General features: G+C 38.6%; 1 protein-coding gene across 1 annotated transcript; it reads left to right on the forward strand.

The window, feature by feature from the left end:
- Window positions 1-1,702: 1,702 nt before the first annotated feature.
- On the forward strand, window positions 1,703-19,632 carry foxn2b (forkhead box N2b). Its single transcript, XM_081392221.1, has 6 exons — window positions 1,703-2,103; window positions 12,548-13,131; window positions 15,980-16,104; window positions 17,796-17,851; window positions 18,236-18,304; window positions 18,825-19,632. The coding sequence occupies exons 1-6, from the start codon at window positions 2,094-2,096 to the stop codon at window positions 19,184-19,186; spliced, it is 1,206 nt and encodes a 401-aa protein (XP_081248347.1). The 5' UTR covers window positions 1,703-2,093; the 3' UTR covers window positions 19,187-19,632.
- The last annotated feature ends 3,466 nt before the right edge of the window (window positions 19,633-23,098 follow it).

Raw genomic sequence — 23,098 nt, forward strand, 5'->3', positions numbered from 1 at the left:
CAAGAGCTTGTTAAATACGATTCGATTACAGTTATTATAAGACGATACCACCCTAATTGCAGGTGTCACCTTCCTGTAATATTATAATGCATGTACTCGACTTGTGCAAATAACGGAAGCAAGGTCCTCAAAGCAGGTCCTCGCTGTTGGAGACTTTTATAGCGCTGTGCTTTATCTTGTCTGATAAGAATAACTCATGAAATCATAAACCCTTCTCTTTCCACTATTCCTAGGTAAATATTCACCATAATTACAGGCAAACAACCTGAACCGCATTGACTTTTAGACATTCTGTGGCATACTGACACACTCTTGGTTCAAGTATTTGTATTTTTATGCTTCATTCTGTGTTTTTTGTACGAAATAATCCATGTTCAAAGGTTGTCTAAATCTATTAAATAGACATGCTTAGATTTCAGGCTTCAAAGAAACAACTCTTCCTTGGATTGTACTCATCAAAAAAGCCTATAATATGGATACAATTTTGAGAGAGTACTTCTGTAGTTAATATTCCACACTTTAAGTTTGGGCCAGTGTAACTTGAGGTTTTATGTCATTGACAAATTGGCTGCTTTGCATCTAATACTATCCATACACGTAAAAAATTGTGCTTGCATTATTCAGAGAAACTAAAAACTTGAATTAACGATAAAGTCGTTTCAGATACATGACTGTTAGGTAGTTCAGACTTTTAAGGCCAAATAAATGGAGGCGTAGTGTTTGAACGCACATGGCCGTGAACTGCTTATCTACGGAAATGAGTGGAACTGAATTGTATATTAAACTGGATGACTGCAATGTCTGCAATAAAAAGCCAAGTGGTTTCTATAAACGTATTGGCATAACATAAAAATACATGAATAAATACTTAAACTAAATGGTATTGGTCATGTTCAATTTTGCATGACTCTTAATTAACCTGTGAGATTCATGTTGAGTGTGTCACATGTGATGACCTTTGAGAATGAATTCAGTAAGCTGTATCTCCTCTAAACTTTGTCCTCTGCTGAAGACAGGCCCCTTATTCGGCCCACTTCAATGCCATAAATCAATCATGTGATCACCCAACATGCATGGGGGTTGCATAAACAGCTCCTATAATGAGGATACAGTTAACTCACTTTTACTTCTTTCTAATTGTTTAATAAGATAATGCAGGCCTGCATTTTAGTTTACAATTAACCCGTTTAGAATTACAGATATTTACTCTGCGGAGTCTGTGCTACTGCAAACTTTTAGATGTGATTTCAGCAAGACTTAGATTTTATTTGGTATTAAAACTGTCAGTCAGAACTGATACATTGCACATTAGAAATAACTACTAAAATATCAAAATGTTGACTGGTTATGGCTGCAGACATTTTTGTCTCTCTAACATAATTTCAGCCAGAAAGGGTTAATATTTACCAGAGGGGGAAACAAAGTAGGCTACAATAAAACTCTTATGGTCAAGTCCTTACTTTCCGAAGAGATACTTTTTTTTTTTTTTTTTTGGAGCACAATACTTACATAAGTTTGCCTGGTAAGTTTTGTTAAGCACTTCTCTACTTCACATCGTGCAATAGCCTGCGATTGGACGACGAGCATCCAGGTCTCCCCCGCGAAATGACGCAACAGCATCTGACCTCGTTTCCAACGTAAGCTGGTTGGTGGTCATACGCCGTCTAAGTTAGTAAAGCCTTTAAATATAAAGCATATTCTCAATGAGAATGTGACGTCAAAAACATCTGAATTTACACCGACTGGTTAGCGACACCGTTTGAAATAACACCGAGATTTTTCCTCACAAACCTCGAATGAATAACGTGGTGCAACGCGGAGCGCGTGCTGAACGCAATTGCTTAGGTTTGCTAAAAAAGTGCTACTGCGATGCGGCAGTTGTCAGGGGGATATCGGAGAGGAGGGGGTGTGATTGGCTGAAGTGGCCCTGTTGCCTTGGCGACGGCAGGGGGGGTACGGAAGCGTTGCCGTGCGGCGTGATCTCCGCGCTGCTGCGTGGATGGAGGAAGCAGCTGCTGATCTTTTGACACAGCGCGAGCGAAAGGCTACTGCATGAAAGCACGGCAGCTTTTGTCGTCGGACGCGACAGTAGAATGCACGAATGTAAGTAAACGCTTTTCAATGCTGTTTATTTAAAGGGGAATCGTATATGCCATCGCGTTTTAAATCAGATGACAAGTATGAAACGTGTCTCGTAAAAAAAATAAAATAAAAAAAAAATAGTCAATAACAAGCCATTGACCTCCCTTATTTCGGTGTTTATGTTGATTTTTGTTGTTGAACGAATTAATTATTTATTCTTTCACCTTTGTATTGAAATGTACACTCGTCCGTTCTATTCCCACAATTATTTTAGAAACATTTTAGACCATGTGATCTTGCTAGCTAACTTAGTTGAGTGAAATGCATGCGTTTGCCGTCGAGCTGACACGAGACATTAAACCAACCACAAACAAGTCATATTCGTCTACTTTTCCTGAATGAATACTCGAAAACAATAAGTATATCCCAGGACTTCGCTGTTTTATTTCGCGTGGTGTTCGGAAGCTCTCCGCGAAGCTCCACGCATTAGCTTGACGCTAACTGAAGATCCTCATTCTAAAGAAGACTGGCCAGCATTCTTGTGACATTATCTGCGGAAGTTTCGGAACGCATGACAAATATGCAGCCCTAAAATATTTTCAGATAAAATTACAATTCAAAACGTCAATTGTCGCGAAAGCGCCCTTTTCTTATTTGAATGCTCAAATATCAGCGAGAACGTTCGAATAGAACGCTAATCGAACTCGCCTGTTTGTCGCCTGTAACACCAGAGTAATGCTAAAGGTTACAGTTGAAGGTTACAAATAAATATTCAGTTTGTGCCGAGTAGTGAGAATCTAGGGCAACTATGTAACACGAGAAGTGAGGGTGGGGGGCTGTTATTTTCTTGTTTTGTTTGGCTTATTACATGTGTTGGTTGGGCATGAACTTTCGTTGAGATCGAAAGCAAAGGACTGATAGTTTTGCTCGTGACTTGTTGATGAAATGCGATGTTCTGACGCAGACGTGCACTCATTATTTCCGGCTGCAGATAACGCCTGAGTGACATTGACACGTGGTCAGAGTGAACGCATAGCTGTGCTTAGGGAAGAGCTGGAGAGACGAGTACACAACTCTAGCTGTGTGTCACATGAGCACATTATTTAGTTCTGCTGTCTACTTTTGCACTTTAGACTGTAGACTCATTCAGGTCATGTTGCGTAGGCAGTGAAAAGGGTGTCTGTGTTGTTAACAGGGTTGTCATGTATTGGCTTTTATTTGCAGTATGACCACATTAGCTGTACTCACAGTGTACAGAATTCAGATGCATTGCTGGCTGTATCAGAAAGGGCACAATTGCCTTAAGAGACTTCATTAGTACTGAACCCTGCACTAATGTAGAGAATGGCAATAGTGTCTGTGCAGTGCTGTTTTCTCTGGAGGGCTTTTGTAGGACACAGCAAATGATCCCTTGCTTATTGCTTCTCTCCTGGCATTAAACGGGAAATTAATTAGTCTCATTATGACTCTCACAATGATAGATAAGATCTGGCTCTTGGCTGTATGCACGTTGCTGTCCCAAAAATGCAGAGTGTACGGGTTTAAATCATTGTTTTTGCTGCAAGGTTCAACCAGGTTTGTGTGTCTTTATAAAGAAAGAAGAATAATAAAAATAAAAAAGCTGGCTGAATCTTTCAGTCAGAACAAAATTAAACAACTTTCATTTTGATGAGTTTGAGTGCATGACAATAAAGTGTTGAGCAGTCAACAACAGTTTATAGGCAGAAACACATATGCATTACAGTAAATGCTTCATTCTCTCTGCAAGAGGGGTGTAAAAAAACAACAACAAGCTTTGACCACAAATTTATATTTGGCAACTCTTCCTGGTTGACAGGCAAAACATTTAAACGAACATCCAGTTGCTTTCCTCCAAAGATTATCGCACATGCTTTATAATTGTTTTTGTAGTAAAACCCGTCAGCTTTTCCAAGCTCAATTGAAAAGCGAATCAAACTTGTGTCCAAGCTTTTATGCGGCCTGTAACGACAATGCCTTTGTTTGCTGACCCCTCCTCCTTCCATCCTCTCATTATACCTCCAGCTGCACATATTTCTCATCTGCTGTTAGCCTCTTTTTGTTCCTCGATGCCCTCAACGTTAGACCAGAAGGCGCAACTCACATCCCCAGGAGGCTATAACGCTGTGGTTGTCATGGCTACATGGTGACACCGGGGCGTGGTAATCAAATATAGGCGACTGCTCTGGATTTCAGTTGCAAATGTGTGCTTTTTTCCCCCTGCATTTGCCTGGACCGTGTCACACCTCACACCTCACGCCCACTCCAACCCCCAACTCAACCTTGGGTTCTTAGACTTGGTCTGTCACACTCCTCGTTTAGTTCTTCGTCTCCTTTCTGAAGGATTTAAGTCCGTCGAGCAGCCGGCAGGCAGTTAGGGCCCCTCTGTCCATTGACAGTGATGCTAATGTCAGGCAGTGCCTTGATGAGAAGAGCTTGCCCCCCAGTACCATAGCCTGTGTCATTGTGATCACAATAGCCGCCATTGTGTTGGTCACTCCTGTGTGAATAAACAGGGTGTGTTTAATTGAGACTGTAGGGTGTGACAATGACACGGGACGAAGTCCAGACAGCATGCTGTGAAGATTGTGTGGAGGCTTGTATGGGTGAAGGTTTGTATGCCTCCAGCATGGAAAAAAATAAGAAACTAGTGTGACATAATTCCGAACAAAGTCAGGCTAAAACGAAGAAAAGTTCTCTTCGGCTGGTAAACGGCTTCAAACTACCGTTGGTCCATGGCAATTACGTAAATAAATGAGTGGTGCAGGTATGACGTCACTTTATAGGTCAACCGACAGTTAAAATTCACACTGGTTCCCTCCACAAAAACCCCAATTGGATTTTTCCATAGGCTTTTGGATTATCGCAAAAAACAAGCTCTGTGATCAGTTAGAGTTTATGATACTTGCACGTTTTGTCCATCAAGATAATTGCCACAGATAAACACTACTTTTATGAATTCTGAAGCCTAAATGCAGTCGCCAGAATTAAAAAGCTAAAGGTAGGTTATAAACGAACTACCATGGTCGCTAGAATTCAACGTCACCATCACTAAGCTTCTGAAAACTCTCAGTTTTTATTTAAAAACATTTTCCCAGAAAGTTTGAGTTAGAATAGTTTATAAGAGCACAATTATTAGTGAATTGAGTTTACCTGTTCAGCTGATGACGTTTAATCTCTCGATAGCCTCTATAGTCCCATTTAGCTACTTGTTAGCAACCGCCACATAACAGCTTAAAAAAATCTGGTGTTGTTATTCTGATTTTATGTCGTAGAATAGGCTAAAATGTGAAAGTATCTTGAGCTTGTGTTCACCACAGACCTTATTTCAGCCATTTAACCAAAATCCCATTAAAAAAAACCATTGACTTCGAGACGATGGAACCGGAAGTGCTAAAATTCTCATAAAAATTTCATGCTAAAAACTCATTTATGCATTTTGGCCTACAAAGTGATGTCACACCTTCACCAATCTAAATGTGGGTGTGCTCTTTTGAGGCTTTTTGAGTGCTCTTTTGGTTAATTTCTTCTAGGGCTGCCCCTTAATAGTTCGACTGAACGTTAGCTGACGAGAAGAGTTTTCTTCAACCAAATTTTAATTAGTTAGTCGCAGAAAAAAAATTACCTCAACAGTCATGCAGTATGACAGACAGATTGTTAACATGGCTTGATTCAATCATATTTTTGCATGCAGTGCAGTGTGTAAAACTTAACATTTAATTGTTGAAGTGTTCATTCACAGATTAATTCTCAAAATTCAAGTCATGTTCTTGTAATATTTGTGAATATATGCAAAAACTGTCATTGATTGGTGCTTAGTGACAGAGTTCAAACTGCGTGCTTTCCATTTAGCAAGCAAATTTTGTGATAAAAGCACCAAAATGTTGATAGCCTGAATGGTTGGTGGGGACAGACAATTTAACGCCAAATGGACTTGTTTATAAAACTCTGCATCTATTAGAGATAAATTAGAGGCTTTACGGATTAATTATTGTGAATTTGTTTCGGAATATTAAGTATATATGTTTTACATAAAGTAAAGTTGTTAAGTTAAAGGAGAACTTCGGTCAATTTTAACATTGAGCTCATTTTTTTTGTAAATTTGGAGTGCTGTCAGTACAGAGAACAACGACAAAAATCGGTGATGCCTACACCATGTTATCCTCTTTTTAAAATCTGCACCCTGTTGACTACGTTTACAAGCTGTCAATATTCGGGTTATGGTCGGTTAAGGTCACTATTTGGGTTTCTGAAACATTCGGAATAACCCGTTTACATGCGTGAGTAGAGAGAGTTACTCCTGTATACATGGAATTGGCAATATCCCGATGTAAACGGCGGCGCACAGTTAGCGTCTTGACGTACGGACAACCTTAAGACGCAATATGCGTCATTTCCGATTCTTCTTCCTGTATCCAAAGACAACAACAACAGCAGTAGCACGCGGATAATGAATAGTTCGGGGCAGATAGCGATCGCCTTTGTTTACGCTTTCCTCCTCGCTCCAAAAGTGTGGTGCTGTGCTGCGTCTCGCCATGTTTACCTCTACTTCTGGTTTATTTCCGGTATACTGCACGCAGGTTTTTGTATGCGCCGTCTCTACTCAAAAGACCAAGATTCCTTGCGAATAGAACATGCGCAGAACACAAATCAATGTTCCTTTTGATGGGGATATGCCGATACGCGTTTACATGACCAAATATTCGGGTTAGAAAAGGGGTACCCCAGGTATCATATCCGGGTTTTTAAAAACCGGGATATGGGCATATTCGGGGTTTTGCCGGTGTTTACATGGCCGTGCGCGACCGGGTTATTGCTAATATCCCGGTTTTGAACGGGTTATTGGCTGCATGTAAACGTAGTCAATGTTAAAATTGACCGGAGTTCTACTTTAACAAATAGGAAGCATTTATGAAATTAAGGACCTCATTTGTATGTAAATAAGATTTGTTTAAATTCATTTTAATTAGGCCTACATTGTTTAATTGAAAATGAAAACATTTCTGACACAAGTTTTGAAATGTTCAATTTTAAAAACAAACTCATTGTTCATGTGGTGTCTTTACAGCTGTGGATTACGGCTTTCAAGCTTCTGGAATCCTTGCAGCATATGAATGTTTAAGAAGCTTTAGCTTTTAAATGTGATTCAGAGTTGTGGAGAAAACTAGCCCTGAACTAACTAACAACAACAGGGTCTTTGTACTGTATGATTTGTTAGAGTTTCTTAGAGCTTATTGTGACTGGAAGTAAATCCATTAGTCTCTGTCAGATGTCTCCTCGACATCAAGGAAAATACCTCAATTCTGGATTATACAGAGAAAAATAAAAAAGTAGTAAATCTCCTGTAGTTTTCTAATAGGGGTTAGGTGACCTTCCTGCTGGGCTTTTAGATCAGCTCTCTCACACAGCGACAGAGATGCGCTGTGAGCCCTTGAGTCAGGACTGATACTTGACAGACCAATACCAACCGCTACAGGAATCAAAGCAGAACAGCTCTTATACCTCAGCAGAGACGTCCAATTGAAACGGGCTGTTTAAGCATGCTTAAACACGTAGAAGGCCCCTTGATCTCCATCTCCAACTGTTTTATTACAGATGCACATGCTCGTCCCTGTACTCTGTTCTGCAAACATCAGCGGTTCAATACTGAATAAATCCTCCTCCTAACTGATGGAATTTAGATAGAGGGGATGAAAAGGAAAAACAGGTTGTTCTTTGTAAAATCCATTAGATAATTTCACTCTTTTTTTTTTTCTTTTTTTTGAGGAAAATAAATCGTGCTTGCAAAAGTTGAAAAAAATTTCAGTAATCTGTTACATTCAGATGTATCTTACAATACTGAAGAAAAGGTTTGTCTTTACATTGTTTCATTGCGACTTTAACATTAGAGTGTACATAGACTATTCTGGATAATTATCAGTGACATTAAATAAATGGCATAGCTTTCCCAAAGAGCCTAGGAATTAAAATGGTAATTAGTTGTATTTCTCAGCTGCCCCTCCCATTGACCAAAGTTTACGCATAGTGGGTTTGTTTGGGCGTATTTCTGTTTGAAGTAGTTAACCGTGGTAGAGTGTCACCATTAGCATTGTCTGTATGTGTGAATGGAGGGTTTGGTAATGGGCTGATGAGTTTGTTGAAGGGAGGTAGATTTGTCTTGCTAATGAGAGCCACCATGAGAGCAGAGATCAAGTCTCCTCCTGGGGCAGAAGGGAAAGTAGACAGTTCTAAATGTTCTATGAAGGACACACTGCTGTCGCCCCTGCCCTTGAGTGACCATGAAGAAACACATCCAAAGAGAATGGCACTGGAAAACAAAACGGCATGTGGAAATGAACAATTCCTGCTTGTAAAAGCGAATCAACATATCCTGTATCTGAGGCTAAATCACTAAATATTGAAAATGCAACAGCGCATATTATATTTTTCAAATGATCGGCCACTGATCGGAATCAGCTGATAATCACTTTTTTGGATTTGTATGTCTCAACTTGACGCTTGCATAAACCAATAACATTTTATTTATGCAAAAGACACGCTGTGAGAGCCGAGCGGCTGAGCGGTGAAAGTTTCTCAGTCTCCACCAGGCTAGAGTAAAATAATAACATGGTTGCAAGGTGTGTATATTTTAAACTACTTTATTATGACCAATTGGCACTAGCTGCTTTTCGGTATACACACTGTTGCCCTCCTTCTACTCTCTTCTGAACTCTTCACCCTCTTCATTAAATCTCCGGTTTAAGGGTTGCCAGATATCACAAAAAGAGCGAAACAAGCCCTTTAAAAACACAATATAATAAGCAGACAAGACAAAACTGTACCGGGGAACAAATATCAACAATATAACTAGTGTTACCCATATCCTACAGATTTAAAAGGCAGGAAATGTAATTTTTTCCCTTTTCATATTGAGTTCAAATATAATTATAATAAAAATGTAAGTTTAAAATCAAATCTAAAATCAAATCTATGCATTAGGGCTGCACAATTAATCCGCACTCAATTTGGCAAAAGCTGCGATTATTTTATGCACAGTAGGCTTGCTACGATAGTCGGTGTTGACGGTGTTACCGGTGTTCAGAGGCAACAAATGAACGTGTCTGCTTAATAAATCATGAGCCGAACGAGAGTCGCAGCACAGATCAGCAACAGGAGTCAAATTTCATTTATCACGAGAGTGAGGAGCTGACTGACAAGATGATGGCGGAATATTTGGTGGCAAAGCACCTATTTAAGCAAATTTGTCATTGTACTGTTTTGTTGTTGTGTTTTTCATTAAGAATAATAGGCTAATGATCTTACCATTCAAGCAATCCGCCCCCTAATTGGCGCTAATTTGAAAGATGCCCCTTAGAATGCCCGTGTGGACGTGCAATATTTTAGTTTTGCTTTCAAATTAGCGATTTAAAAGCCCCCGCCGGTGATACCGGTATTACCGGTGTTGTGACTCTTCAATTAACCGGTGGGAAAATATCCTCACCGTCACATCCCTAATGCGCAGCTTGTAAGTGCAGCAGGCCTCTGTGATCAGTAGTAAATGTTGCTCCATCTGAAGGCCAGAGGGCGCTCTTGCGCAGAAACTCTAAATATGCCCCTCAGCAGATTCCAGGAAATCCCTATGGGCATCAAACTATTGCTGTAGCTGAAGATTGAAACGATTTGATAGATCTATGAAATGTTGTCTTTTGTTGGACAAGAGGTTCATAAATGTTTGGAAAGATGTTTGACGCGTTATGTGACTCAAACTCACAGGAGCAGCATTTACTACTGATCACAGAGCCGTACGTCACTGACAAGCTGCGCATAAAAAAGAATCGCAGCCTTTGCGAAAAATTTCAAATCGTTAAATGCCAAATCGTTTTTAAGTGCGTGTTAATTGCAATTAATCATGCAGCCCTACGTTGCATTAATCCGTAATGTGAAAGCTATTTTATTCTGAGTAATCATGCGGATGTAAGAAAGCTCCCTAAAAACATAGTTTACCCCAAAATTTAAATAGTCACTTAATCACCTTCTTGTCTTTCAAAACACGAATGATTTACTTGCTTCAGTGGAACAGTAAAAGTAAATGGTGACCAAAAATGAAAAGCATTTTCAGTGAATAATGTCTTAATTGTCAGTCTGCTGTTACACAAAGCTGTCATGTAGCATTGGAACACTTGAAATATATCTCAGCTATCACAAGGACTACTTTTATGGTGCTTTTTTTTCCTTTTTGGAGTTGGACGGTCCCTGGTTTCCATCCACTTTCATTGTATGGGAAAAAAGCAGCGTGCACATTCTTTAAAACATCTCTTTTTGTATTTCACTGATAAAAGAAAGTCATATAGGTTCATAATGACATGAACATGAGTAAATGATTACATAATTGTCATTTTAGGATAAACCATCTCTTTGTGTAAAAGCTATTGTTTAGCGCCTTATATTACAGTACTTATGTGAAAGGGATGATGTTTACTTGTGTCTGGTGTTTTGAACGGTCTGAAAGAGGAAGTGGAACCCCCTCCCTGTGCCCTCCACTCTATTCTCCAGAGTGGGAGAGAGAGTGATTCAGAGCAGCACTTTATGTGATTATTTATTTATTGATGTGCTGTATGGTTTCCATGGCAGTGGGTATAATAGTGGGCAGAGAAACGTTCACTCTCCCAGTCACTCAGCCCTCTTTTACTTGAGCTGATGATTTATTTATAAATATTCTGTGTGCTTTCCATGGATGTCCATTAAAGCCATTTGCTTAGTCTGTGGCAGGGGTGCGTTTCCCGAAAGCATCGTTGGCCAACTATGGTCGCAAGTTCCGTCGTTACCAATAGAGTTCAATGGACATTGCGATGAAATTGCGACCATAGTTGGCCAACGATGCTTTCGGGAAACGCACCCCAGGTAGATTTCTGATCGGTCTTTGTGAGTTTTTCTCTTGTGTGTGTTTCTTCAGGCTGTTTGGGGCCACCATGCGCTGATAACAGACCTGTACGTCTTTAGTGGATGTCTAAGAACCCTCTAATCTTGAATCTCCTCTAAGAACCCTAGAGTACACACTTTAGTTGTTCTGGTGGGGTATCGTCTTGAGGATGAGGGTCATGGCTCTCTCAGACACTTGAGTAGATGCCTAAGAGCCCTTAACTTTGTCCTAAAGGGCCTCTTAATTCCCTCAAGAGAAAAGGTAGAGGCAGAGATGACAATGAGATCACAATGTTTTAGCGATAAAAGAAAGTGGGGAAAAAAAACTCAAGATATCTTGTACTTTTCACATTTTGAAATTATGAATGTTAAAAATTTAACCAATATAAATATATTACATCATTTTCTCATTGACTTCTTTTATGCTAGTACATGAATCAATTGTGGTCATATTCTAGAATCCTCCAGCAAAAATTACACACATTACCTTTTCACCAAAATTTTATAACCAAAATGTTTGGCTGAATTTTTTTTTTTTTTTTGCAAAATCATTTAGGAGAAATGAAATCATTGATAAAAAGGGTTAGCACTTCTCCAAAGAAGCCTTTTGACTATGTCAGCATATTTTGTGCACTCAATGTTAATAAGCTACAACAAGTGAACATGTCAGCAGTGCCTATGTGACCGAAAATGAGCAATTATTGCCCAATGAGAGAAAAGAGTGACTGCAATATTGAGAAGCATTACTGAAGGACTTTACAACCCTCTACAATGCGAGTTAATCACTCGCATATGCAGTTAGCCAATGGCTAGTAAATTGTACGATTACAGTTGCCTATAATTGAGTTAGCCGCAAAAAAAGATTAGCGCAGATATAATTTCATTGCATACTGAGCTTTACGCACTGTGGCTTGGCTGAGAGCGCTCTCTGTCGCTTTCTCTTACACACACACAGTGAGAAAAGAGAGTATATACAGGACTCATTGACAGAACTGTCGAACCAGCGCTGCGTCGTCATGAAAGTTTTATCATTTGCACGTGTTTTTAAGCCTTGCCAATTTAAACATTCAAGCGCAAGAAGACGCGAAAGATAACTCGCGCAAACGGCACATCCGAAGCACGTGCCCAGAAAGCCATGTCTGACAGCACGTGAATACTGAATTGAGCTCTCTTTCACGTCGTCTTGAGCTTGAACTGACAATTTCACACAAAATGATGTCAAAACGCCCATTTTGGCGAGTATCTTAGTAAACATAGTGTCTTAAGTGAAGGTAAACAGTCGAGAGAGAAAACGCATGTGTTACAGTATCAGTATTTTGGATCCGTGCGTTTGATCTTAAAGTGTGTGTCTGTGTTTTTAATGTTAATCAAACAACAGACAGACTCACTGCAAAGAATCATTCAATGCTTTCCAAATTTAATTACTCAAACTTCATTTTCGGTTTTGGCTAAATGAAAATTGTGTTTTGGTAAATAAATAAAACCTAATATTTTTGTGATTGACTGTTGTAGTAATCAGTGTTCTCTCCAATGCCCTTTACTTCCACAGACCCTCCTGGTTTGATGTGTCCGATAATAGGGATGTCTCCAGATAAGAAAGCTGAATCTCCTGGAGCGCAGGGCGTGTGTGGAGCTGGAACTCTCCCTGAAGCAGAGAGTGCTTCCAGTCCCATGGCTACCAGTCTGGACCAGATTGTTCGTACTGGAGCATTGAGTGTGGTAGCAGGCGAGTCTGAAGATGACGAGCTAACCAACCTGAACTGGCTTCATGAGAACTTGCTGCAGAACTTCACACTTGGTGGACCCGAGGCACAACCCATCAACAGCCCGTTGTTTGACATCGAGGGTGGCGGTGGATCGCCACACAGTAACACCGCCTCGTCTGCCTCCTCTGTCTCTGCGGGAAGTGAAAGAGATCCTTACAAGTCAAAGCCTCCCTTCTCTTTCTCCTTACTGATATACATGGCTATTGAGCAGTCGCCCAGCAAATCTCTCCCAGTAAAGGACATCTACGGTTGGATCCTCAAGCATTTTCCATATTTCTCCAGTGCCCCTACTGGCTGGAAGAACTCAGTGCGCCACAACCTGTCCCTCAACAAGTGCTTCCGTAAAGTAGAGCGAAGCATAGGAAAGGTAAGAACTCAAGAAAACGGAACATTCCCATGTTCAGTATGTAAGGGATGGACAGACAGACAGACAGTCAGTCAGTCAGTAACATCAGGTCTTCTATCATGTTCAAGTAGGGATGCACAATATTGTTATTTATTATTTTTATTTTTTCTTGAATGGGTCAGTATTGGATATTTAATTGTGGACAATGTTGTTATTATTAACTAAAAGTAAAACGATTAAAAATTAAACTGCAAAAAAAGAGGAAAAAAAACTAAATTAAAGTATGTTCCCTTGACAACTAAGTGAAATAAAATGTTTAAGTTGACATACCAACATGAATAAAACTAAAAAATAAATAAATGAATTAAAGCTAATAATAAAAGCTAATTCAAATAATATTAATACATTCTAGAATATCATTTAAATAATACTAAACTCTGTTGTTGACATTTATTTCTGCCTCTTTTAATTATTATTTTTTACTTTTTAATTTTTATATATATATATATATATATTACTTGCTTTTTGTTAAATGTTGTTTTTAGCTAATCTCAAAACATATATTCATGTTTTGTATTGGACTTTATAATGCCGTGAGGCCTAAATTCACTGGTACAATTTGAAATTATTCATTTTAGTTATAGTGTTTTTAATTTTGAATGTATTTAGACAAAGTAGTATAAGATTTTAATATGAGCAATTTATTGATTATCGGCCATGATCGATAAATGGCATTAAATAATTTTCATCTTGCTAGTATCTGCCAGAATTCTAGCAATAATGATCGTCTTACTGCACATTATTTCCAAAATTATTAAATGAATGAGCTTAAAATTAGGGCTGTCAAGCGATTACATTTTTTAAAAATCGAATTAATTACAAGATGTGCTGATTATTTTATCTAATTAATCGCAAATTAATCACACATCAAATTTGTCTGAGAAATTACCCCCAAAAGATTGTTTTAAGTCGTTGTTAAATTTGAAAAGCATTAAATAGACATTACAAAAAGTGGTTTTAGAAATAAATATTTTATTAGATATTTATTAGAATTGATTAAACATAAACCTTTAGACTACAAGGGCCATGTTTTCTGTCAAAAGCTGCATCTGAATTGGTATTTAAATATACAGACCAACACAGTTTGGTTACCAACATTCTTCAAAATGTCTTCTATGGTACACAAAAGAAAAAGTAATTCAGGTTTGAAACACCATGAGAGTGAGTAAATGTAAATAAACAGAATTTTCATGTTATTTCATGTTTTCATGTTATTAAATTATCCCCAAAATATGATTATTTTTTTTTATTTTTTTTTTAAGTGATACTCAAAATAAGAAACTAAAACTGCCAGTAGGTATGTCTAAATGAGCAAGTCATTGAGCCATTCATTCATTGGATTCGTTCAAACGGCTGATTCATTCAGGAGGAATTAAGTGTCTCTCTTTTTTTTAGGCCATTGAATTATTGGTTCACCCGATTTATTCGCTCAATACGTGAATTCATTCAGAAACGAAACACCAGGTGTGTTCGACTTGAAGCGGTGTTGCGCAGACCGATAGGTATATGTCCTCAATGTATCGCAAGAGTGATTCTGTCTGCTCTCTAATCGATCTCACTGTCCTTTGTTGTCATAACATAAAATTGAGCAAAAGCAGAAAATATTGTCTAAAATATACCACAATGTTAACTTACTATTTATTGAACTTTTGTAAATCAATATCACATTTGTGTGTTATTGCGCTCGTTACTCATGTGATATTGCTTAATTATATCATAAAAATTCATACAGGGCCATTTTGCCCCAATATCTTGCATCATAGGGGCATTCTTCTAACTGCATTCTATAGGCTCCATCACGCATTGAGCTGTTGCACTACTTTCTGTTCGTCACCAATCAACCGTATTAAATGTAAGATGACCTTTGTAGTTCTAGGGCAGGGTGGGTAGGTTAAATGTGTTAAATAATTTTAATCATGTTCTTTTTCCACACCTAATTAATTAGATTAACACGTTAAATCGACAGCCATATTTAAAATATTAATGAGGGTTGAAATTATTTTTAATATGCATGATCGCAATGTGCTGTAAGAGACATGAAATCAGCAGAGTGGCCTCATTGACCTCAGAATGCTGCGACTGACCAATCACAATCAAGTATTCCAGAGAGCCTTGTAATAAATTAGAATAACATCTTTTTCTCAAGACTGGTTCACACAACATTTCTGCAGAGAACTCGCTCAGATGTTAACTAACTGGGTCAGTGTATAAAGTAGTGCAGGGCTGACTGCAGTGTGCTAACAGGCTTGTCAAGAGGGATATTGGTTTAGGGCTTTTTGAAAACCAATGTGTTCAAAGCAGGGCACGCAGCCAGTTAAATGAAGTGAGGCAGATGTTTTCATTTCTTCTATGTGAACCGTAGATGGCGAAATGATTTATGGAACGGTGAGGACAGTATGTTTCATTAACGCGAATCTGTGGGTTTCATATGTCTCAGCCTGGTGTCTGTTGCCATGGCAATGTTTCCTCTTTCCTGTTTATGAACACGGCTAGTGAAGTGAGTCAAGGTCATATTCCCCCTGCAGGACCACACCTCAGACAAAGGGTGATGAGTCCTTTATTCAAACACACACAAAACCCCCCATGCAAACACAGTAGAAGCCACCATTCCACATCCTTCCCATACGGTCATTATAGTTTCATGATGATTCAAAAGGATAGTTTTGCATTCATGATGTGTTCATGAATGTATAGTGTAGGATCAGGCAGACAGATGGTCCTGTTGTCATTTAACCTGAGCCGTTTCCTCACACCACCATGCTGAAATCATTCTTGCGCTTCTGACTCCTCCCCTCTCTGTTCCTTCTAGACCAATGGGAAAGGCTCTCTGTGGTGCGTTCACCCCGAGTTCCGGCCCATGCTGATGCAAGCCCTGAAGAAGCAGCACTTCCCAAATGCACATGCCTTCTGCACCCCTCCTGCCTCCCCTCCTAGGTATAAACACTGGCCCGATTATACAACAAATTGATAATTCTGACATTTATCAACAATGCTTGTATAGTGCTTACTAGGATTTCAGAAGTATACTCTGCAAACTGTCACAGACAAGCACTTCCAGTGTAGACAGCTTTTTTGAATTTAATGGGAGTGATTTCGTTTTTATCTGTCATGATGCTCTGCTCATGTTTGGTGTTGACCAAAATTTCGGTTGTTTACCAAAAAACACCACAGCTTGCTGCATTAGTATAAAATGTCTATTCAGCTGCAGTCACAGACTTACAGATGCGAGTATATTGGTGGTTAGAAATGTTGTTCATTGAGTTGTATTTATAATATAGTGGTTCAAATCTTGATTCACTGGTATTTAATTCTAGCTTTTTTTGCAGATTTGATACCGTTTGATTAACACCTTAAAATGCATTTTTAAATAACTTGTATCTTAGGTAGGAAAAATAAAGCACTTCAGACAGTTTTTTGCAGCAAAACTAGCTTTTAAGTTAAGTGTATTTTGTTGCCATTCATTTGCACATAATGTAATTTAATATTTATTTCAAATATGGTACACAAATCTTTTGCATTATAAATCAATTACCCAGCCTAGCATTTTAAAACGAATCAATATGAACTTTCCATCTTGTAGTCTTTTCCACAAAAGGAGATTTTTAAAATTATGCACATGTATTAGCTTTAATGCAGTTATCAAAGTAACAAAAGCAGTTATACATCAAAAGTTTTTATTGACTTTTAAAATGTCATTTAACTTGCATTCTGCAAAGGATTGGAAAAATGTTCAAATACTCTATCCTCAAATAATCATTAAATGTCAAAGAACAAGTTTATAAATAAATCAGCTTTTTTCATAAAATCTGTAATTAATTTTCTTTCTCAATATGTTTTATTAGAATAATATATACATGCACAAATAAATTTAGCAGAGATCAAATCATAAGATCCTTCATATTTTTTCTTTTACACACCACAATCCAACAAATATTAAAGTTACAGTTTAAAATGTACAATTATACAATCTATAATTTTCTGTAGCTGTTTGGATGTAGTAAAACACCCACATGATTGCATTTTCTTTTGACACCGTCCATAATTCTAACCGTAAAATCAGGAATTAAGCATAAAATAATTGAATTCATGTGAAAATAGGATGGAGAATTGAACAAAGTTGTAACCTGGCTCAGAGAAAGATAGGAATCATGTCTTGTTTGTGGCAGTTTTTCTGGTGAATAAAGAAAAAGACTTCTTAACCTTACAAAACGAAAGCAGAAATGCTACGAAAAGCACATCATATTTTGTGAGAAAGTGTGACATGGTAGAGCAAAACTGAAACTATTTTTGGAATCAGCGAGAGTTAGAAACTAGTATTGGAATTCAATTGCGGTGTTATTAGGCAACACAAGCGATTCATGAGATAAAATTGTTTCAAGATCGATACATTCAGGATTTTTACACATGCATCAAGAAAACTAGTGAATTGTTACACCCCATTATAATATTTTACTGTTTTGAGTCTTATTCAATTAAATTAAATTGAATTTTATATATAATATACATGCAATATACATGCACATGCGCACACACACACACATGGTTGTATTGTATTACTATAGAGGTGTAGAGAATATCCAACAGGTGTGTTTAATATCTTCTCACTCTTTCTCTTTACCCTGCAGTGCCTCGTCTCCTCCTCATCACCTTTTCACTTCAGAGCAGGGCTGTGCCCTAAAAGGTTAGTAGATTTCATCAGGTCTGTTCAGAAAATCCATGACCTGGTCACATTTTACACACCATTATCTGACATATCATCACACATTGAAGCCTATCACTCATCTCAGCTCTTTTCGTTCCGCTCACCCTGTACTTGAAGTCTACACCGTCCTCATAGATGCCATCTCTTTCCTGTATTTGGTAACCTTGACAACCAAGGCACTGGTACTTTGAAATTAGAAAGAGACTGTTTCGCTCCTGGGTGGAAGTGACTCATTCATTTAAACACACACACACACACACACACACACACACACACACACACACACACACACACACACACACACACACATACACATCACATAGTCAATATTTGTGTGCATCAAAGATTTCTTTCTCTTTACAGAATGTGATTTTGATGCTGCCACTGCCATGATGCTGTTAAAGTCTGCCTCTGAGCAGAACATTGACTCATGTAAGAGACCACCATCACATACACCAACACCTCATTTTTTCATCCTCTGCTTCTTTTTATTCATGTTTTACATCTGGTTTATTTTAATCAAGACATGCATATATTTAACTGTTCACATAATCACAGCAATCATGTATGTGTGTAATGTATATTGGCTGTTAAGTATATTCGTTTCAAATGAGGATCATCCAATCAAAAATTTGCGTTAGAACAATCAGTTTATAATGTTACAAATGATTTATATTTCAAATGAAGGTTGTTCTTTTGAACTTTCCATTCATCAAATAATCCTGAAACAATTGCAGCACATCTGTTTGTTTTTTTCAACATTGATTATAATTCAAATGTTTCTTGATTAGCAAATCTGCACATTTGAATGATTTCAGAAAGAATCATGTAACAGAAGATTGGAGTAATGACAGCTGAGAATTCAGCTTCGCCATCAATATAATAACTATTCATAACAGTAATTCATAATACTGTCTAATCATCAGTTATCACTCTGCTTATGATTTCTCAGACCCAGACCAAGAAGGACCCATAGATCTCTCCCGAAGGGACTTGGTGGTTGTGAGTCGGGATCCAAAGCAGGATCACAACTACAGCAGCACCCCTGTCCCGCCCTGCCCTCGCCAGATGCCTCTTTCACAGCCAGTCAACTTCAGCCTGGGTTCGCACCATGATCAGGAGAGGGAAGGCCGGGCTCGATGGCCACGCAACCCGCTGCAGGGCCAGCATTTAGGGAAGAGGAGCAGGAGAGATTCTCGGTCTGACGTGGACGAGGAGCTCAAGGAGGCGGCCGGCTCGCTTCTACACCTGGCCGGTATTCGCACCAGTTTAGTCGCCTCAAGACACAAGAGCAGGAAACTCAGTAGAAAATGAACCCAATTCCCAACTCCAACTCCATCCTGTGGCCTGCCCAACCTCTCTCTTCTGGTTTGGTGTATCTTCCTTCTTGTTTGTAGTTGTTGGGGTGTTTTCTTTCCTTTGGTCTTTTAACTGGGATAGCATCCCGGTCCACTCATCAAACATGGCAATACAAACACAGGAGAGAAAAGCCATACTGACATGTTATATGTACAGAAAAGAATCCGATTTGAATGAACAGCCCACATCAGCTAGTTTATAACTGGAGGGTTTGAAGTTAATCATTAAAAAAAGAGAGAGAGAGAGAGAGAGAGAGAGACACTGTCAAAAAGCTTCAAACTTAGAAGATTTGCATGCTTCCACCTCTAAATCAACAAACTTATTTATACGGAAAATGAATGCATGGATTTTCAAGCTCCCAAGACCTCTCACGCTTCACCAGAGCGGGGGGAAAAAAAGCGAAAAAAAGAAAAAAGAATTTTGAAAGTGCCATTGATTTTGAATCATAATATAAACATGATACAAAGAAGAAATGCAATAATTAGTTGACCTAAATACCTGTAGTTATTTTATTTTTGTACTGCTGGTTTATATATCGTGTGGTGGTGGTGGTGACGGCATGCCCCTGGGAGCCTTTTGCTGCCGCAGTTATGATGTCAAAACCATGTGACTCCTCCCGTGCATTCTGATTGGATCAGTTTTGCATCCCCATCCTGACCACTATGACTGGAGAACAGCTTGAAAGAAACAGCTTTTTTTTGCATGCTCATCAGCCTCAGTGTTTCTCAGAAGCTAGCGATCTGTATAATCAGGTGTTGTGCTCCACGTGCACTCACTGACTTGATTAAATCATTGCCCATGCGCATACTGCCTGCTTTTGGAGCGTGCTAAATAGCGGCCAATCAAAACAAGAACCTCTTTACCTCTATTAACACTCTCCCCTCTTCCTGCTCCTTGACTTTTTGTTGGCAAGAGCGTCACCTCTACCTGAATCGGGCCTTTATCATCTTTTTCTTGGTTCAAAATGTGACGAATCCTCCAGTAGGAGGTGCTGTGTGGACCGCCTCTTTCCACTGCTGCTTTTGAGACCTCCAGAGAGTTCCCAGGGCATGAGAGGAAACCAGAGACAATGTGAACTGCACAATAAACACGCCTGCAAGCTGAGACAAAGACATTCTCCCATCACTGCGGCTCGCGGATGGTGCTGATCACGGGAGAAAGGATGACAGGAACTGAAGCTGGGGAGAGTGGACATTATATTTAATGAGCTAAAGGTGATAGGATATCCAACCGGATGTGAAGTGAGAACTGTGCTACTCTGGACTCCCCGCCGTACTTTTTTTTTTTTTTTTTTTTTTTTTTTTTTTCTTTGAGACCGCCAAAGTTGCTGCTCACAAAACTCGCCTGGCTGTGTGTACCCTGTGGTCCCGGACCTTTAGGTTGTTTGTTTATGATTGGGTTTTTAAGTGTTTGTTTGAGGCTACATTAGGATTTTATATACCCAAGCATGTGAAATTGTGAACTATAACTGCCACTTGCCCCCTTACACTGGCAAACCAGAACTTCTTGTTTGAGTTGATTATTATAAAACTGCCTATCCTTGTGAAGCTCTTTCCCTGTCACTTTAACCATGGCTGCCAATTCCTCCACTCCCAGCTGTACATAGTGCTACAGAATGCAAGTATTAATGCAGGGAGGGGGACCGAGCAGTAGTTTTAGAATTTGAGGCCAATTCTGAAAACAGCTGCCTATTAATTATTATTGTTATTAATATTAATTATTATTATTAAGATACGGTCCACTAACTGAGTTGCCACTTCCCATCAATTTTGTCATGTTCGTCTGCCATGTATGTGGCAGTCTGAACCTGATTTTTGATTTTGTAAGCTAACCTCTGTTAATAAAAGGTTTATAAAGTTTATTTTTGCCAAAGATATGCACTTGTTGCATTATATATGGTATTAAAGAATAAAAGAGTTTTTTCTTTTACTGATTTATTGTTTGTTGTTTGTGATCTTTCTGGATTCTGAAAGTAATTCCAACGATATCTTTCCTCTGTCATTATCGTTATATCTGTGGTGTGGTCTTCCCTATTATCATAGAATTAAAATGATGATTAATTCCATGTCTTAAGGCCTTTACTGAATACTGCGGACACAGTGTTCTGATTTATATTTTTTGAAAAATATTAAGTGAAAAGTATTGTCACCAAGTAGGGATAATTCCCAAACAGCATATGAAGAGTTCAGATGCAAAAGCCTCCAAGTGCCATCTGAAATTTTCTTCTAGAATGATCATTTTTATCAAGCTCGTATATTTCAGTTCAGTAATTTCACTTAAATGGCAATGAAAATGACCGATTAAATGTCATTTAAGTGAAATTACTTAACTTAAATATACGAGCTTGATATAAATGATCATTCTAGAAGAAAATTTCAGATGACACTTAGAGGCTTTTGCATTTGAACTCTTCATATGCAACATTGTTGTCAAATAACCTTATGGAATTGCACGTTTTATTCAGCAAGTAGCCTATCCAGTTGTAATCTAAGAAATTATAACTTATTGATCCCGATTGTGTAAAAATTCCTTAACATTTGGCGGTCCAAAGAAACATCGAGTCAAGAAAGAGGTGTTAATCACGACGATATTATTTCAGAAACATCCATCTCACTGGAACTGAAAGGTCGTGTCTTGTGGGATACGTTATTCCACGCAGTAAACTGTTCATTTTGTGTAATTACGCATACAGAATAAACAGTGCACATAATATATTTTGCAAGTTTATATTTTGCGAGAGAATGCAAGTATACAATGTTTGTTGTGTTTTTGACCTGCTTCTTGCTTTTGGTGGATTACAGCGCCATCCAGTGATCGGTTGAAGTCACAGACTCTTGAAATTCCCAGGAAATCTGGCCTGTTTTTAAACACCGTCTTAGCCATAATAATATAATCATGATTTATTATAAAACCATGTGTCTTGTGTAGAAACGTGGTCATCATTGAAATGTGGAATCGAATGGAGCACATTCAGCACAGGCAGTGCTTTTTTTTTTAAAGCAATGATGAAAATAGATTTTTAAAAATGATTTTAAAGCTATAAAAGTTGCAGTATCTGCTCTCTGCCTTCTCTGTGTGTGGCTCTCTAGCTGTCCACTGTGCCCTTGACTTGCGGCATTGAACCCCTGGCCTTGATACATGAGCCATATCTTCATAACAGATTCCTCTTCTTTGTGGACTTCCTAAGCCCATTTGAGGTTTGAGTTCAGGGTGCCATGTAGCGCAGCTGCTGTAACTGCCACACACTCCCACCGCTCACAAACACTGCTGCCTAAACAAAAAAAACCCAGCAGAACCACAGCTCTCTGTATCAGAGCTTAAACATTATTGCAGGTGCAAAGATAACAGAGGCAGGACTTGGACAGAGTGAAACTCACTCCTAACTTGTCATGTGCCTCAGTTTGTGTAAAGCAGCCTGCTGCACTTTACTTTAGTGTGGATATCCAGCGAAGGATTTATTAATGTACCGTAAGTCCGTTCGACTTAAAACTCCCATACTCAGACATCCTCTCTCATACTGTGGGTGGCCAGTGAGGTTACTGTGACCTTGAACAAACCATTCCAGTGCTAAAGTACTGGGATATTTGCGATAAGAGGGGATGATGGCAAGGGCTATAAATGTCTTCTCAGTTTCAACACGCATGAGAAATGAAATAATACAACAGACAAAGGAAAACTGTTTGAATGGACCTGGAGTTTTTATTTTATTTTGTGTAATTACATTTATATGATGGTTGTTCTTATTTAAAAAATGAACAAATATACAAAACACACTCCTCATCTCAAAAACTCACTCCTCAGTTGAATTTTTAGCATATTTCTCTGTCAGCAGTATGAGCACAAATCCTTAATGGGATAGTTCACCCA

This window comes from Scardinius erythrophthalmus (assembly GCF_964197995.2).
Source record: "Scardinius erythrophthalmus genome assembly, chromosome: 18".
Lineage (NCBI taxonomy): Eukaryota > Metazoa > Chordata > Actinopteri > Cypriniformes > Leuciscidae > Scardinius > Scardinius erythrophthalmus.

Bases quoted from the DNA above. Each gene is read 5' to 3' on its own strand.
- foxn2b (XM_081392221.1), top strand. The intron at 16,105-17,795 runs GTATAAACACTG...TTTACCCTGCAG, and splicing joins CCTCCTGCCTCCCCTCCTAG to TGCCTCGTCTCCTCCTCATC. The intron at 18,305-18,824 runs GTAAGAGACCAC...ATGATTTCTCAG, and splicing joins TGAGCAGAACATTGACTCAT to ACCCAGACCAAGAAGGACCC.